The sequence below is a fragment of the Chiloscyllium punctatum genome, chromosome 45, assembly GCF_047496795.1.
Source record: "Chiloscyllium punctatum isolate Juve2018m chromosome 45, sChiPun1.3, whole genome shotgun sequence".
In the NCBI taxonomy this organism is placed as follows: domain Eukaryota; kingdom Metazoa; phylum Chordata; class Chondrichthyes; order Orectolobiformes; family Hemiscylliidae; genus Chiloscyllium; species Chiloscyllium punctatum.
This window is the reverse complement of record NC_092783.1, coordinates 29,103,766-29,122,702: the sequence shown is the minus strand read 5'-3', so window position 1 is coordinate 29,122,702 and position 18,937 is coordinate 29,103,766. Positions and strand designations below refer to the sequence as shown.

General features: G+C 43.3%; 1 protein-coding gene across 2 annotated transcripts in view; it reads right to left on the bottom strand.

The window, feature by feature from the left end:
* LOC140467095 (CD9 antigen-like) overlaps positions 1-18,937 on the bottom strand; it is an 88,987-nt gene that overhangs the window by 26,221 nt on the left and 43,829 nt on the right. For both annotated transcript variants that reach the window (XM_072563161.1, XM_072563160.1), the window contains exons 3-5: positions 10,956-11,053; positions 9,734-9,808; positions 2,552-2,647 (exon numbers count right to left, since the gene is read on the bottom strand). In XM_072563161.1, coding sequence (XP_072419262.1) covers positions 2,552-2,647; positions 9,734-9,808; positions 10,956-11,053 — 269 coding nt within the window. The remainder of the gene's footprint in view (positions 1-2,551; positions 2,648-9,733; positions 9,809-10,955; positions 11,054-18,937) is intronic.

Sequence of the window (18,937 nt, the reverse complement as noted above, 5' to 3'; positions counted from 1 at the left end):
TGTATGGCGGTGAGGGGCAGAAGAGGGAAGGAACAGCGGGAGTGATAGGAAATTCTTTAGTTAGGGGAGCAGACAGATGTTTCTGTGGCCAAAGATGTGACACCACAATGGTATGTTTTCTCCCTGGTGCTTGGGTCGGGGAGGTCACTGAAGGGCTGCAGGACAACCTGAAAGGTTGTGGTACATGTTACTTCCAATGCTATGGGCAAAGTAAGGAAAGAGATCTTCCATCAAGAAGTCAGAGAGCTCGGCAGTGGATTAAAAAGCAGGACCTCAATGATTACAATCTCTGGTTTATTCCTACTGCCACATACTAGTAAGTTTAGAAATAAGAAAACAGGACAGCTGAATGCATGGCTCAAGGTTTGGTGCAACAGGAAGGGTTTCAGATTCCTGGATCACATTTCTGGCGAAGGTGGGACATGTCAAATGGGACAGTCTGTATCTGAACCACACTGGGACCAACATCCTTGCAGGTAGACACTTGCTAGTACAGTTGGGAGGAGTTTAAACGGTCTGACTGGGAGAGGGGACACAGAATATCGATGGAACAGAAACACATCATGCCACAGCAAAGGAAGCAAGTCAGATTGAGTTCTACTATATTGTGAGTCACGAGAGTAAAGCGAGGCTCGGTGGTCTTTATTGCTAGGAGTGTAATAGGTAAGTCTTATGAGTTCATGGCATGGATTGACACATGGAAGTATGATAAAGTGTGATGCTGGAAAAGGCACAGCAGGTCAGGCAGTATCTGAGGAGCAAGAGAGTCGACATTTTGGGCATAATCCTTCATCATGACAGCGGAGGGGGAAGGCAGCTGAGAAATAAATGGGGGACGAGGGTGCGGTTGGGGGAAAGGTAAGTGGGATGGCGATAGGTGGGCGAAGGTGATTATGATAGGTTGGTGGGAAGTGTGGAGCAGTCAGGTGGGAAGGAAGATGGACAGGTAGGGCAAGTCAAGAGGGTGGTGCCGAGTTGGAGGATTGGATCTGGGATGGATGGGGGTGGGGAGACTTGGAAACTGGTGAATTCAATGTTAAGACTGTGTGGTTTGTAGGCTCCTGAGGCAAGAGATGAGGTGTTCCTCCTCCAGTTTGCAGGTGGCCTTGCTTAGGTGGTGTCCCCAGAATGGACATGTCATTGGGGGAATGGGAGGCGGGAGTTGAGATGGATGGTCATGGGAAGGTGGGGTTGCTTGATGTGTATGGATCAGAGATGTTCCCTGAACCACTCTGTGCGCTCAGTCTCGCTGATGTAGTGGAGGCCTTTCCCCTAGCCCCACTACCCCCATTTATTTTTCAGCCCCCTTCCTCCTCCCCAGTCCTAATGAAGAATTATGCCCAAAATGTCAACTCTCCTGCTCCTCAGATGTTGCCTGACCTGCTGTGTTCTTTCCAGTGCCACACTTTCTCAACCCTGATTCTCCAGCATCTGCAGACCTCACTATCTCCTACATGGAAATATGATATTGTTGGCATCACAGAAACATGGTTGAGGGAAGGGCTGGACTGGCAACTCAACATCCTGGGATATAGCATCTTTAGGTGAGACAAAGGAGGATGTAAAAAGGGTGGTAGTGTAGTACTATTGATTAAAGTGCCAATTACTACAATAAGGAGAGATAATTTCTTGGAAGGGTCCTCCAATGAGGCTTTGTGGGTCGAACTGAGGAATGTATTATAGGCCCTGAAAGAGTCAGCAGGAAATAGAGGAGCAAATATGTAAAAAGTTCACAGAGCTGTGTAAGAGTAATAATCAGATAATTGTACTAAATTTCAATGTTACCACCATAAGTTAGGTCAGAGTGGTAACGGTTTAAAGGGGGTGGGTTTCTTGAAATGTCTCACTGAGTTAAACAGCAGCCTGACACAGTCATACTGACAGAATCAGACCTTACAGACAATGTCCCAGACACCACCATCACCCTTCTTGGGTAGGTGTTGCCCCACTGCCATGTTGTGGTGGGCTGGTGACATTCAAACACTTGAACATCAGCCTGGGTCTCTGGAACACTATGCCACTGTATGTATGTACTTCTGTGTAAGTCAATAATAGCATCTCTATGTTTAGGAGATCTTGCTGTCTCCAAGCTGCCTCAGTCATGTCTGACTCTCCCTCTGAGCTGACAGGCTCGTGATTGGTCCTTTAATGTCAGTACCCTGCCCACTACAGCAGAGGCAGCCAATGAAGAACACGCCTCCCAGAATATTACAAGCCAATCTCACAGGTGCCAAATGCGCACTCGACTCCTGTTCACTCAAAACATTGTGGCCCTGAATCCCAGGGGAAAATCCTGCCCACTGTTTCCCCCTTTGGCCCAAATAATGTGAGAATTTGGAGAGTTGGTAGTGTAGATCTTTGTGATGTCTGTGAAGGTATAACATAAGCTCTCACTGTACTCTGGGATTTAGTCTCTCGAAGTTTGTAAGTTGTGAATATATGGCATAGGAAGATAGGTGTGTGCTGTGTCCACTCACACATGACAAACAATTGAGTTGGTTGAGTGTGTAAATGTTCCACACTAAGGGTATGGTGTGAGGCACCCACTCACCACACTATGGATGGCACGTAATGTCCTGTTACCCGCTCCAGTCATTTTATAAGCTTGCAGGGATTTGCTGTAATAGCCACTCATCTCTTGCAGAATCTATCAGCAAACAAAAAAAAAGTCATAACACAGGAAGGTCCACGATCAACAATAGCGTAGGGGACAGAGGATCGAGGATTGAGAAACAAGGGAGACAAGGAGAGAGGAAAAGCGAGAGATAGCGACTGCTCATGCAAAAAAGGCAGAGAGATAGACTGAAAGGATGGAAAGATCAAGCGAGATGGAGAGAATGAAAGGTAGAGACATGGAAATGAAGGGTCATGGGAAATAGGGAGAGACAAGGACACAGAAAGAAATAGAAACAAGAAGGGAAAGCAGAAGACAGGAAAGAGGAGAATGTGGAGGAAGGAGAAGGAGGGAGGGTGAGTCTGGAAAGGGAGACAGGTTAGAATCCGAAAGGTTTGTGACATGGGCAGAGGAGGGGCACAGGAAATGGAAGGTGGTTTGGAGAAGGGAAGAGCAATGAGGGGGTAGAGGAGGACATGGACACCATTTAGTGATGCATGGCTGCAAGCCAGTCAGAGCAGGAACTAAGTACACTGGGTGAAACAGAGCATTTTCAAGTTGGCAAGCTGTAATAATAATGTCGCAGGGTTCAGTGCTGGGCACTCAACAATTTGCAATTGATATCAATTGCCATTAAAACAAATATCGATATAAAAGCAAGTTTTCAAGAGGTCCTAAGGAGTCTGAAAAGCAATATAGATAGGTGAAGTGAGGAGGTAAACGTTTGGTAGATAATGTGGGAAAATGTGAATTTGTTCACTTTAACAGAAAAAAGAAAAACATAAAATAAATGAAGAGATACTGCAGAACACGACAGGACATCGAAATCTGGATGTCCTGGTACATCAGTCATGAACAGTTGGTTTGCAGATTCAGCAAATGATTAGAAAAGTCAACAAAACGTTGGTGTTTACTGTAAGGGAAATTGAATATAAAAGTTGAGAAATGTTGCTGCAGCTGTACAGGGCCTCAGGAAGGCCGTACCAAGAGTACTGTGCACCATTTTTGTCTTTTATTTAGGGACGGTGTCACAAGCATAAAATTATACTCCAGATTTAGTAACAACTGTAGTCTCCTTTTAACAGTAAGCACAAGGAGATTTTTAACATTGGTTTCTCTTGTGGCATACACCACAATAGGAACCTGATGGTACTTATCTCAAGGAACCTTCCACAACATTTCCACGGGGTAAACAGAAAGATATTGAAAATGATTTCCCTTGAGATGGGAATAGTGTTTTCCTAACTCATCAACAACCAAAATAATGGGAGGCAATCCTATTAATAGCTGAGAAAATTATATAGTTAATTACAGTAGCTCAATCAGTGGATATGCTCCTGAACTGGGCTAACCCAATACCTAATATGGGAGCATGATTCAACATTGTGGGATAGCAACTCTTTTTGCGTTTTGGTCTGAAATTTGATTGGGAACAGCCATTCAGGGTAGAAGTGTCAGGAAGACTGTACCAATCAATGCTCTCCACTGAACTAACTATGAACAGCATGTAAGAGTTGTATTTTCTCTCTGATTCCAAGGAAAGGGTGCTTAGACGGGCAAGGGCCAATTACAAGGGCCAAATTAGACAGGAACCGAGGAATATGGATCAGGATCAGTTATTTCATGGCAAATCTACATCTGGCATTTGGGAGGCCTTTAAAGACCAGTTGATTAAAGTGCAGGACATGCATGTCCTTGCAAAATTGAGGGATAGGAAAAGCAGGATTCAGGAACCATGGATGACAAGGGAAATTGTAAGCTCAGTCAAAAAGAAAAAGGGAGCATACAGTAGGCAGCTACAAACTGACAAAGCCTTTGAGGAGTTTCGAGAAATTAGGAAGGAACTTAAACGCTGAATTTGGAAGGCTAAAAGGGGCCATGAAATGTCTTTAGTAAATAGGGTCAAGGTGCATCCCAAAGCTTTTTATGAAGATATTAGAAGAAATAGGGTAACAAGGACAAAGTAGAGAAGTTATACATGGAGCCACAGGAAGTGGGAATAATGCTTAGCAAGTACTTTGTATTGGTATTTACCAAGGAGAAGGACATGACTGATGTCGAGGTCAGGGATGACAATGTGACTACTGTAGAGAATGTCAATATTTGAAGGGAGAAGTTTGGAGTATGCTAAATTGTAATAAGGTAGACAAGTCCCCAGGTCCAGATGGGATCTATCCCAGGTTACTGCAAAAGGCAAGGAAAAAAAATAGCTGGGGCATTAGCAGGTATCTTCACATCCTCTTTGATCACAGGCAAAGTTCCAGAGGACTGGAGATTTCTCAATATCCTTGCTTCCTTTGTTAAACAAAGGAGCAGCAATGTTAGAAATTATGAACTGGTGAGACTGATGTCTGCGGTGGGGAAACACTTGGAGAAAATACTATGAGACAAGATATATGCACATCTGGAAGAAATCAGACTAGTTAATGATAGGCAGCATGGTTTATACGGGGAAGGTCATGTTTCACCAACCTGTTTGAACCTTTTGAAGAGGTGACAAAGATACTTGATGAGGGAAGGGCTGTGGATGTAGTTTATATGGACTTTAGTCAGGCATTTGATAAAGTCGCACATGGCAGATTGGTATAAAAACTAAAATCACGTGGGAGTCAGGGTGGGCTGGCTAGATGGATACAAAGCTGGCTTAGTCATAGAAGATAGAGGGTAACAGTGGAAAGGTGTTTCTCAGAATCAAGACCAATAACTAGTGGTGTTCCATAGGGATCAGTCTTAGGTCGCCTGTTGTTTATAGTAAATATAAATGACCTGGAGGAAAATGTGAGTGGTCTGATTAGTAATTGGTGGAGTTCCTGATAGTGCCAATGACAGTGAAAGAATATAGATAGATTGACGACACAGAAATGGCAAGTGGAGTTAATTCAGACAAATGTGAGGTGATGCATCTTGAAGAATCATATTTAGGGGTGAGTTATACTGTAAACATTAACATACAGACAGATCTGGGTGTACAGGTCCATAGTTCCCCAAAAGTGGCAACACAGGTGACCAAGGTGATTAAGGAGGCAGATGGCATGTTTACCTTCATCGGCCGGGGTTTGGAGTACAAGAGTTGGCAAACCATGTTGCAGCTATATAAAACCCTTGTTAGGCCACATTCGGAATACTGTCTGCAGTTTTGGTCACCACACTACCAGAAGGACATGGAAGCTTTGGAGAGAGTGCAGAGAAGGTTCACCAGGATGTTGCCTGGTCTCAAGGGCATTGGCTATGAGGAAAGATTAAAAAGACTAGGATTGTTTTCACTAAAGATGCCGGCTGAGAGGAGACCTGATAGAGATCTACAAAATTATGAGAGGCATAGAGAGGGGGGATCGTCAGAAGTTTTTTCGCCAGGGTTGAAGTTTCAATTACAAGGGAGCACAGGTTCAAGATGAGAGCAGTAAAGTTTAAGGGAGATGTGCATATGAAGTTTTTCACACAGATATGGTAGGAACCTGGAATGTACTGCCAGCAGAGGTAGTGGAGATAGGCACATTGGTGACATTTAAGAGGCATCTGGATGGTTACATGATTAGGGAGGGAGTAGAGGGATACGGGCCAAATAAGGGCAGAAGGTTTGTTTATTCGTTTAGTTTGGACATGATGTTCAGCGCAGGCTTGGAGGGCTGAAGGGAGTGTTCCTGTGCTGAACTTCTCTTTTTGTTCTTTGTATTTTTGTTCTTTATGAAATCATTTCTGTCCTCCCTTTCTCCCTCTGTAAGGGTAAAAAAAAACCCCAGAAGATTAGATTCCCTACAGTGTGGAAACAGGCCTTTGGCCCAACCATTCCACACTGACCCTCCGAAGAGTAACCCACCCAGACCCATTTCCCTCTGACTAATGCACCTAAAACTATGGGCAATTTGACATGGTCAATCCACCTGACCTGCACATCTTTGGACTCTCAGAGGAAACCAGAGCACCCAGAGGAAACCAACGCCATCACAGGGAGAATGTGCAAACTCCACACAGACAGTCGCCTGAGGCTGGAATCGAACCTGGGACCCTAGTGCTGTGAGGGAGCAGTGCTAACCACTGAGCCACCATGCCACCCCAAAACCCAAGGGAGCTTAAATGAAAGAAGTCCAACAAAAGAAGAACGAGGTCTACCCAATCAAATATCGAAGCAAAGAAAATTTTACTAGCAACAACTATTTAGTTTTCGCATGATGATTGGCACAGGCTTGGAGGGCCAAAGGGCCTGTTCTTGTGCTGTACTTCTCTTTTGAAAGTTGTCCAGAAAAATCCTCCCTGTCCCATTGTGAAGGAAAACAGGTAGTTTCCAATAAAATGGGAACACCACCACCTGCAAGTTTCTCTCCAAGTCACTCACCTGGCTTCGACATACCTCACTTTTCCTTCACTGTCTCCAGGTCAAAATCTTGGAATTCCCTCCCTAATGCCATTATGGTTAAACTCACAGCAGGTGGACTGCAGCAGTTCAAGAAGGCAGCTCACCACCACCTTCTCAAGGGGCAACTAGAGCCAGCAGTGCCATGTCCCCCAACTGAATGAAAAAGAAATAAAGCCAACAGGCCTCACTCCCTGAAGCTGCTCTGCCTACTGAGTTCATCTACAAAGACACACTTAACTACAGAAGCCAGGTCAGTTTGCAGTTGAAGTGTTTGTTGGCTGGGATGAAGGGTTAAAGTCAAAGAGCTGTGCTCCATAGTTGTTATCTTCCACACTTGACTGAATCCATGGATGAAGGAGTTGTCGGATATTGGTTGGGCCTGTCCTGATTGGAATTTTGAAGAATGAGACGTGATCATATTGAAACAAATAAGATTTGACAGTGTGAATGTTCAGCAGATGTTTTCTCCAGGAGGGGAGTTTAAAACTAGGGGACAGATTTTAGAAGGTAGTTGTCTCCCATTCTTTTTTCTCTGAGGATTATTAGAATACTGAGTTCTACTCACCAGAGATTAATGGAGACTGAGGCACTGAATATATTCAAGGCTGAGTTAGACAGATTTCTGATTGTTAAAGGAGTCAAAGAGGATGAGGGGCACTCAGGAGAGTGGAGTTGAGGCCACAATCAGATCAGTTATGATCTCACTGAATGGCAGAGCAGGTTTGAGGGGTTGAATGGCCTACTCCATTCAAATTCTTGTCTTCTTCTGACTGAAGTTGGTGACATATATCCTGAGTGGACTGCCCAGAAAACCTGTGAGGTCAATTTATTTTGTATTTGTTATTTAACTTATAATTTGTGACATATATTGACCCAATATATCAAAATAAAGAAGCAGAGGGGGAGGGGAGCTGATGTTGAATTTTGTCCCTTTCTCGACCAGGGTCTGATAATCTACATCTCAAAATATGAAAGGAAATGGCCCTGGAAATATTGAATGCATTGCTGGTCATCGTCAATAGACTCTGGAGCAGTTCCTACAGATAGGAAGATGGCAAGTACAACACCGCTATTTAATAAGAAAAAGAGGAGACAAAAGATAATTACAAAGCAGTTTGTCAAACATCAGTTGGGGGTGAGGGGAGAGGTGCTAGTCTCTATTGTAAATCATGATAATAGGACATTTGGAAAGCATTAACAGGGCTGGACAATGCCTGCATCGGTTTATGAAAGACAAATCATACTTAACTAATCTACTGGAACATTTTGAGGATATAATTACCAAAATAGGTAAGGGAGAACCAGCAGATGTGGAGCATTTAGATTGTTCAGAATGTTTTTGATAAGAGATTAATGAGCAAAGCTAAAGCACAAGGGATAGGGATCAATATATTGGCATGGATTAAGAATTGGTTGACAGACAGGAAACAGAGTGAGAATTAATGGTCTTTTTCCAGTGGCAGGAAGTGACTAGTAGGGTATAGCAAGGCACAATGCCAATGACCCAGCTATTTACAAGTTATATAAATAAGTTGGAAGGAGCTACCAAACGTAACATTTCCAGGTTTGCTAATGTGTGGGATAGTGAGATGTGAAGAGGATACAAGGAGGCTTCAAGGTCATTTAGACAAACTGAGTGAGTAGGTAAATACATGGCAGGTACAATACAGTTAATGTCAAGTTATACATTTTGGTGTGAAAAACAGAAAGGCAGAGTATTACTTAAGGGGTGACCTACTGGGAAGTGCGGCTATATCATGGGATCTAGGTGTCAGTGAAAGTAGACAGGCAGCTGCAGCAATTAGCTGGTAATGGTATATTGGTCACCATTGCAAGAGAATTTCAGTTCAGAAGTAGCGATGTCTTTCTGCACTTACACAGGGCATCGCTGAGACTGCACTGGGATAATTACACACAGTTTTGGTCTGCCTACCTAAGAAAGGATATGTTTACCATAGAGGGAGTACAGCAGATGTTCACTTGGCTGATACCAAGGATGGCAGGACTGTCCTATGTAGAGTGAATGGTTCAGTTGGGTCTATATTCACCAGAGTTTCAAGGATAAGAGGACGTCTGATTAAAACATATTATAAAATTCCAACAGGGCTGGACAGACTAGATGCTGGGAGGATGTTTCCCTGGTTGGGAGTCTGGAATCAAGGGTCACAGTCTCAAGGTACAGAGTCGACCGTTTAAGGCTGAGTTGAAAAAGGATCTCTTAATTCAAAGGGTAGTAAACCTGTGGAGTTCTCTACCACAGAAGACTGGGGGCCGAAGTCTCTGAATATGTTCAAGAAAGAGATAGGTACATGTTTAGATTTTAAAAGCATCAAAGGTAATAGAAAGAAAGTGGAGAACTGACTGTGAGATAGGGGATCAGCCATAACCATGTAGACTGGTGCAGCAGCCTCTAAGGATCAAATGGATTAGCCTTGCTTCTGGTTTCTATGTTTCTGTAATCTGCAATGACTCATGGATCAATAGCTTCTTTGGAGTCTGCGATGGACAGATTTTTGTGAACCAATGGTACTGCGAAGGAATATGGGGAAAACGGTGACTACACACCGAGCTCATTGATCAGCCATGGTCTGGATAAATGGCTGAAAGTCTCCTGAATGGTCTCCTCATGTTCATATGAATGTGGAGTTGAAATGCTAAGAATTAAGGAGCTTGGAGATGGGAAGAGGGGTCCCTTTCCAATCCTGCAGCTGAGAATGGGAAGAGCTGTTCTGGCATTTTACAGGTGGGCTGAGGTAATACATTACCTCGTGCTTGTTCAGGAAACCCCAGACTCCAGCTGTGATCTCAGCCACAAAAATCACCAGCAGACACATGAAGAACTGGAGAGAAAAAGGTCAGCATTGTTAACAGTGAACATCAACACCTGAACCCTGTAGCACTTTGTATTCTGACCCCAGGTATTCAATAAACACTGAGCTGAAACACAAACTAACATTTCCCCTGAAACTCATGAAGACTCCTTGAAACAAAGTCCTACACACCAGACCCCAGAAAAGCATACCGAATACCAACTCAGATTCAGAATGGACTCTGTTCCCCAATATGCTCAGAGCCCTGACCCCAGGCAAACTTTGACCCCAGATACACATCAATCATTGACCCAGAAGCACATTGAGCACAGATCCAAAATGCACCTCAGCTGCTGACTTTGGCTGTACAGTCACCCATGATCCCAGATGTAGAATCACCCATAACACCAGAGCCCAGTCTGAGCCATAACCCCAACAATGACCAATTCCAAACTCACATTGTCCAATGATTGTAATTCAGTCTGGCTATGAACCTGAGACAGTCAATAAATCCTATTCTTATTGGAGACCAACTCCTGACCCCAGACACACTCCAACCCCAGACTGTAGAGGCAGAAACCTCCATAACATTTAAGAAGCATTTAGATGGGAACGTGCGATGCCAAGACATACATAGAGCTACATAGACCTATATAACTCTATTACTTATAACCCAGATTCACACTTACAAATGACCCCTGATACCAGAACTAAAACAAATCCTCAACTGAGACATCATGCCAGCCACTCAGCTCAACACAGACACCAGTGACACACTGACCCCTGACCACAGGCAAATACTAATCCTTGCATCACATGACCCCTGACCCTAGTTATGCATTGATATGTGATCTCTGACATGGACCAACCTTGACTCAAAATGTACAATCCACCCGATCCCAGGGACACACTAAACTCCACCTCAACATACACCAAATCAAACTATCAATTGCAACCCCCAGTTAGAGAGTGACTCATGACCCTGTCCATAAAACCAACCCTGAACCCAGATATATACAGAACCCTAATTCTGTATGCCCACTAACCAACCACTGACCAAGGCACATACTGACTCAAACAACAAATGGAAACTAACCTGACCCCGGTATCGCACCAACTATGACTCCTAACCTCAGACATACATTAAATGTTGGCCTCTGAGCCTAGCAATACTTACAGCTCCAAGTAAACACTGAGATTCGTGCACCACTCCACAACATCCAAGAAAACCCACCAGCATCATCAGAGCCCCAGTGGCAATCAATGTGTAGACTCCTAAAAAACGAGAAAGCAGAATGAGCGAGTGAGCAGTTGGTAGAGCTAGAGCAGGAGTCAAGGCGTGTCTGGGAGAGAGGGAAAGAGGAAGGACCTTAGAGAGGACAAGCCCAGGAGGATGATAGACAAAGGAAGAGAACAAGAGGGATGATGGGAGAAAGGTGGGTGAAGGAAAGAAATAGAGGGTCATGCAGAACAGAGTGAGGAAAGAGAGAGACACAAAAAAACTGGGGGGGGGGGGGGGGGGAGGTGAAATGGGGAGAGAACTACAGCAAGAGATTTAGAGGAAGATGTGGAGTGAGACAGGAAGGGAGGAGAGGAGGACAAGCAAAAGGACCAGAATAGGAGGGAGAAAGAGACAGAAGAGAGAAAGAATTAGGCTGGGAGGGAGGGAGAGGGGCTGAACAGGGAGGGACAGCTGGAGAGGGCAAGGCTAGGATGGAGAGAGTCAGGGACAGTGTGAGAAAGGATGGAGGCTTGGCTGGGTGAATATCTGTGTGAGACAGAGGGAGGAGGGGAGACAGGCAGCATGGAGGGAGGTGGAGGGCCAGGCTGGGTAGAGGTGAGAGGAAGGAAGGAGCAGAGAGGGTCAGTGTGAAGAGGAATAGAGGGCCAGGCTGGGCAGAAGACTGTGAGAGAAAGGGAAGAGGGGAGAGGGGCAGTGTGGAGAGAGGTGGATGACCAGGCTGGGTGGGGGTGAGAAAGAGGGAGGAGGGGAGAGGGGAAGTATGGAAAGGGGCGGAAGCTCTGTCAGGAAACCATTCCATGTTTGACCTTTAATGGCTTCTGCTCACAAACACAAACATGTTCAAGAAAGGGAATAGGGAAACCCCTGGGAATTACAGACCAGTCAATATTACATCTGTGGTAAGCAAGGTACCAGGAAGGATTCTGAGAGATAGGATTTATGACTATTTGGAAAAACATAGTTTAATTAAAGATAGTCAGCATGGTTTTGTGAGGAATAAGTCATGCCTCACAAGCTTTATTGAGTTCGTTGAGGATGTGATGAGACAAGTTGATGAAGGTCAAGCACTGGATGTGGCGTATATGGAATTCAGTAAGGCATTTGATAAGGTACCCCATGGTAGCCTCATTCAAGTTAGGAGATATGGGATACAGGAAAATGTGGTTGTCTGGATACAGAATTGGCTGGCCAAAAGAAGACAGCGAGTGGTAGTGGATGGAAAGTATTCCGCCTGGAGGTCAGTGACCAGTGGTGTCCCGCAGGGATCTGGTCTTGGGCCTCTGATCTTTGAGGTTTTTATAAATGACTTCGATGAAGAAGTGGAAGGGTGGGTTAGTACATTTGCCGATGACACAAGTGTCAGTGATGTTGTAGATAGTGTCGAGGGCTGTTGCAGGCTACAACAAGACATTGACAGGATACAGAGCTGGGCTGAGAAGTGACAGATGAGGTTCAACCTGGATAAATGTGATGTGATTCATTTTGGAAGGTTGAATTTGAATGCTGAATACAGGATTAAAGACAGGATTCTTGGCAGTGTGGAGGAACAGTGGGATCTTTATGTCCATGTACATAGATCCCTCAAAGTTGTCACCCAAGTTAATCGGGTTGTTAAGAAGGCGTATGGTGTTTTGGCTTTCATTAACAGGGGGATCAAGTTTAAGAACCGCAAAGTTTTACTACAGCTCTATAAAACCCTGGTTAGACCACGCTGGGAATATTGCATCCAGTTCTGGTTGCCTCATGACAGGGAGGATGTAGATGCTTTAGAGAGGGTACAGAGGAGATTTACCAGGATGCTGCCTGGATTGGAGGGTTTGTCTTATGAAGAGAGGTTGGGTGAGCTCGAGCTTTTCACACTGGAGAGAAGGAGGAAGAGAGGTGTCTTGATGAAGTTATACAAGGTAATGAGAGGCCTAGATAGAGGAGATAGCCAGAGACATTTCCTCAGGGCAGACGTGGCTGCCACGAGGGGTCAGAATTTTAAAGTGATTAGAGGAAGGTTTAGGGGAGATGTCAGAGATAGATTCTTTATGCAGAGAGTGGTGGGTGCGTGGAATGCACTACCAGAGGTGGTAGTAGAGTCAGAGACATTAGGGACATTTAAACGACTGCTGGATAAGCACATGGACAGCAGTAAATTGAGGGGTGTGTAGGTTAGGTTGATGTTAGATTGAGATAAATGTTCAGCACAACATTGTGGGCCAAAGGGCCTATACTGTGCTGTACTGTTCTATGTTCTATGATTGTGACAGGTCACAGTGTGCTATGTACAAATGCATATCTTCAAACAGACCACTGTCTGTAAAACAAATTGTATGAACTGTCATTTGTAATGACATGCTACATGGTCTATACATGGTCTACAAAAGAAAATTATACCTCATAAAAAATATCTGTGTTCATTGTAATCCATCCCATTTTAACTTGTCTCTGCACACTCATTGCATAAGGTTAAGGTCAGGGTTAAGATATCCAGGTACTTTGAGGGTGCACATGCAAATTATTGCTGGCAATTTCCTTGGTATCTGCTCATTTCTGCAGTAGATATAAGCCTCAATTGTCCAGCCTTTCATCATCAGACAACCTTTGACCGAAGTTGCCAGACTTGTAAAGCCTACATTGAACTGTCTCCAATGCTATTACATGCGTCCTTAAATAAATGAACAGTGAACTTGTGTAGATGCCAACAGACTGCTAGGTTGTTGAGAAAACCAACATTCATTTCACTGTTTTCATATCTGTTGGTTTCTGCATGTCTGTTATCAACCTCACTTTATTAGGATCCACGTAAAGTCCTTTCACCTTCAGTACATGGCCTATAGACTTGACTTTAGTCATCTTCAATTGCATCCACTCTGGGAAGAGCAATGATTATCTCATACTGTCTGTGTTGGATACTCTTCTGAAGCACTGGAAAAGCCAAAAGCATGTACCTGTCCTCTACATCCGAAATCGTGTCCAAACAGTTTTCATAAAAACTACAGTTTTTACGAAACCTCGCTTTCCATGTTTATCCTTCACATTCAGGGTAGTATTAACTTAGCATGATGTAGCAACATCTCCTCAATGGTTGGCATGAGGTAGTGAGAACTCTTCAAAGTTTTATTGCTCTACTTTATATCGATGGATACGCTCAGCTTTCCAGGGTGCTTCACTGCTACCATGCTGCTAATCCAGTCTGTCAAACTTGTCTCTGTGCCGATTACTCCCTTCATGACTGGCTTCTCTAGCTGGTCTTTCAAGCTGGCTAAGTACCCCCTTCAGCAAATGTTGCATTGGTCTGCCATTCTCATCTACTTTGAGATGATATTCACAGGAGGATGTCCAAAACCTGTGAAAACATCTTTGTACTTTTTTATCCAGTAGTTCATGGTCTGTTGCCCTGTGAAATCTCTTCTGGTACATGTAAGGTTACCAGTCACGCTTTGGACTTGTTTAAACTGAGATGATTGGCTCAGGCTTAATGTCTATTATCTAGAATTACAGATTTTCTCTCTTCCCATTGCTCCCAGCTTTATATCACTTCTTGGTTGAGTGTTTTTCAATTATAAAAGTCTCAACTTTAACTTTGATGGCTTCATTTTTTGGGAATCATCTTCAACCACTTTTCACAGGTCTGCAAAGCTCCTGATGTTGCATGAAGCACCAGTGTCCACCTGACATTTTATATTTACTTGATATTCTTCTTGTGTAGCCATCTGTGCCAGTCTATTCAACAGTTTAGAGTGAGTCAGAATCATTGTCAGGTATCTCTCCTGCAACCATATTATCTTTCCAAGCCCAACATATTCGACCTCTCCTCGTGAGAAAATCTCTTAATACCCTGAATCAACCAAATGAACCTTCTCTAGGCTGCCTCCAGTGTATCTTTCTTTCAATACCAAAACTGTTCACAGTATTTCAGTTGTGTTCTGACTGGTACCTTGTCTAGTTTTACTAAACTCTTCCTAGTTTTACACTCTATTCTCTTTGAAATGATTGCCAACATTTGATTTGCCATTCATATTACCCACTGAACTTGGATACTAGTTTACTTTTGTAATCATGGACAAGGATTCCAAATCCCTCTGTTCTGAAGCTTTCTGCAGTCTCCTTCTGTTTAAATAATATTCAGCTCCTCCCAAAATGCAAAACCTCCTATTTCCCCACAGTACATACCATTTTCCAAGCTTTATTCCACTCATTTAACCTGTCTGTATTAGCCTGCAGACTCTTTGTGTCAACCTCACCACTTCCCTTCCCATCCATTTTTGGGTCATCTACAAACTTGACAATAGTACATTCACTTCCATCATCGAAGTCATTCACATATATTATAAGTAACTGTGACCCCAGTCCCTATGGCACTCCAATTAGTTGCAGATTGTCATCCTGGAATATCCCCTTTATCCCCAACTCATTGTCTTCCATTAGTTAGCCAAATCTCTATCTAAGCTATTACAGCAAGCTTTGTTTTAGCTGGCACCTTATGAACTGATGCCTGCAGCAAAAAATATATACATCAGATACCTCACCTCTACTATATTATCACAATCTCTGCAATGTTCAAGAAGTTAGTTGATGATGGGAATGAAAAGGCTGTCTTCCGCTAAGTTTTATTTAAGGCAAAGCTATATTATTATTCAAGTGATTTGTGTTGTAAAGTATAAAAGTGATGTGTATAGCCCCTGCATTACATTTCTATTACTTAATATATGTTTTACTTTGAATATGGGGATCTCTTGATCAACCGGCACACTTCTGGTCCCAAAGGTATTATGTAATAAACAGTTTGCTGTATCTCCAACACCATGGCTTCCTATCTCGTAGGTAATTAAGGTCTTGATTGAACACCTTTTTCAAACACATTACATCCACTGTTTCACTCATATGTATCCTGCTTGCTACCTTTGGAAAGAATTGTAACAAACTTATCAAATATGATTTACCCTTTATGAAGCCATGTTGACTCTGCTTGACAACATTATGTATTTCTAAATACACTAGTATGACATCCTTTAGAATGGACTCTAACATTTTCCCAATGACAAATGTAAAACTAATTGGCCTGTAGTCACCAGTTGCTCATTTCCCTTTTCAAATAAATGCATTATACTGGCAGTTTTCCAAATCTTCTAGGACTTTTCTAGACTCTAAGGGTTCCTAGAAGATTACTATCAGTGCATCTACTATCTCTGTAGCTACTTCCACTAATATCTGAGGGCATAATCCATTAGTTCCAGGGGCTTATTTGCCTTTAGACCCATTAGTTTTCGTAGTATTTTTTTCTCTAATGACAGTTATTGTATTTATCCCTCTGCCCACACTATTGCCCCCACCCCCACCATTTTGCCCCATGATATTTTTAAAGAGTTCTATTTGTGTCATCTACCATAATGACCAAAACAATGTATTTACTCAGCTCCTCTGCCGTTTCCTGATTCGCTATTATTTCTCCAGCCCTGTCTTTGAGTGGGCCTATGTACACTTTGACTTTTTTTCACATTAGATTAGATTAGATTCCCTTCAGTGTGGAAACAGGCCCTTCGGCCCAACAAGTCCACACTGACCCTCTGAAGAGTAATCCACCCAGACCCATTTCCCAGCATCTAATGCACCTCACATTATGGGCAATTTAGCAAGGCCAATACACCTAATCTTTGGACTGTGGGAGGAAACTGGAGTACCCGGAGGAAACCCACACAGACGCAGGGAGAATGTGCAAACTCCACATAGATAGTCACTCGAGGCTGGAGTTGGACCGAGGACCCTGGTGCTGTGAGGCTAACCACTCAGCCACCATGCCACATATTTAAAGAAGCTCTTACTGCCCATTTTTATATTACTTTCTAGTTTACCCTCATAGTTTATTTTTCTCCCTTTTCCTTTTGATCATTTTTGTTGGTATTTAAAACTTTTCCCAGTCCTCAACTTTACCAGAATCTTTGTCATGTTGTATGTTATTTTTCTTCCAATTTGAAAGAAGCATTAACTTGCCTCGTTAATCATGGTCTGTTCATTCCCTTCCTAGAACCCACCTTCCTCACTGGCATGTGTCTGTCCTGGGAGACATAAACTATTTTATTAAATGTCTGTCATGTTTCCTCTTTGCTTCTAAACCCCTTTCCCAATCCACTCCAGCCAGTTCTGCCCTCATTTCTACATAATTACCCTTGTTTAAGATTAGCTTGGTTTTTTTGCAGCCCAGATTTCCCCCGCTGAAGTTGAATACTAAAGCCTGTCATACTATGGTCACTGTTCCCTAAGGGATCTTTTACTCAGAGATCATTTACTAAAACTACTTCATTACACATCACTACATCCAAGCTGACCTGCTCACTCTTTTTTGCAACAAAAAGAAAAGAGGGCATAAATTTAAAAACATGTTGCAAGGGTGACGTAATAAAAAACTGATATATAGAAACATAGACAATAGAAGCAAGAGTAGGTCATTCATCCTTTCAAGCCTGCTCTGTCATTCAGTATGATCATTCAATTTAATTGCCCATTCCTCCTTTTCCCCCATACCTTTTGATCCCTGTAGCCCAAAGTGCTATATCTAGAGGGCAAACGTTCCACTGGTTTGAGTCATATCTGGCACATAGGAAGATGGTATTGGTTGTTGAAAGTCAGTCATCTCAGCTCTAGAACATCTCTGCAAGTGTTCCTCGGGTTAATGTCCTAGGCCCAACCATCATGAAAATTAGAGGGCATAGGTTTAAGGTGAGAGGGGAAAGATTTCAGAAGGGCCTGTGGGTCAACTTCTTCACAGAGAGAGTGCTGCGTATGTGGAATGGGCTGCCAGAGAAAGTAATTGAGGCAGGTATAATAGCAATATTTAAAAAACATTTGGATAGGTCCATGGATGAGAAAGATTTAGAGGGATATGGATGAAATGCAGGTAATTGGAACTAGCTGAGTGGCACATGATCAGTACAGACCAGTTTGGGAGAAGGGCCTGCTTCCATGCTGTATTACTCTATGACCGGTGTCTTGTGACTATTGTCAGTCTCTGTTCTGACTGGGAACGAATGCATCTAGCACCAGTCTCTGTTGGGAGTTTCAATGGACAGTTTGCTCACAGACAGGGAGTGACCTGCGCCTGTTGCCACTGTCATGTTTCATTGACTGTTTCCAATCTCTGCAATGACATGTTCCACTCTTCAGTTACTTCCGATCACTGTACTGTCATTGTATTGGAACAAGAAATGATTTGCTCTACATCCTGGGAATTCCTGAGCTCATTGTCAATCCCTGATCTGATGGGGAATTACTAACTGGCAGTTTCTGTACTTACTCAGAGCTATGACCTACAATGTCAGTCACACTAAAAACAAGCAAATACTGTGACAAAAACAGAAGTTGCTAGAAAAGCTCAAGAGGCCTGGCAGTACATGCGGAGAGAAGTCAGACCTAATATTACAGGTCGAATGACCTGAAACATTAACTCTGATTTCTTTTCTCAGATGCTGCCAGGCCTGCTGAGTTTTTCCAGCAATTTCTATTTTTGTCACTGATTTACAGCATATGCAGTTCTTTTGGTTTTTATTTTTTATAGCAGGCCCTGCTACTCACAGTATTGCTCCAGATTTCCTGGAACTGCTGTTATTCTCTGTACAGCAGCACAATATTCTAACTTAAGTCAGAATGCATTTGGCCTGAGCCTTACCAAACGATTGGTCGTCAGACCCCACCCTGTTACTGTGGTTACCACCACTCACTGTTCTGACTGGGCGTTCCTGGGATGGTCGCCAGACTGAACACATGCTGCCTGTTGCGGTTTTTGCACTGACAAAGATTGACTGTAATTATGGCCCTCCTCTGCCGTCAGTTCAGAATCAGCACATGATGTTTGCAAAGGGTTAACCAACCCTGCTGATTCCTTGCAACCCAATCTGGAACTCCATCCTAATAGGCACAACCTGCTCCCAGTC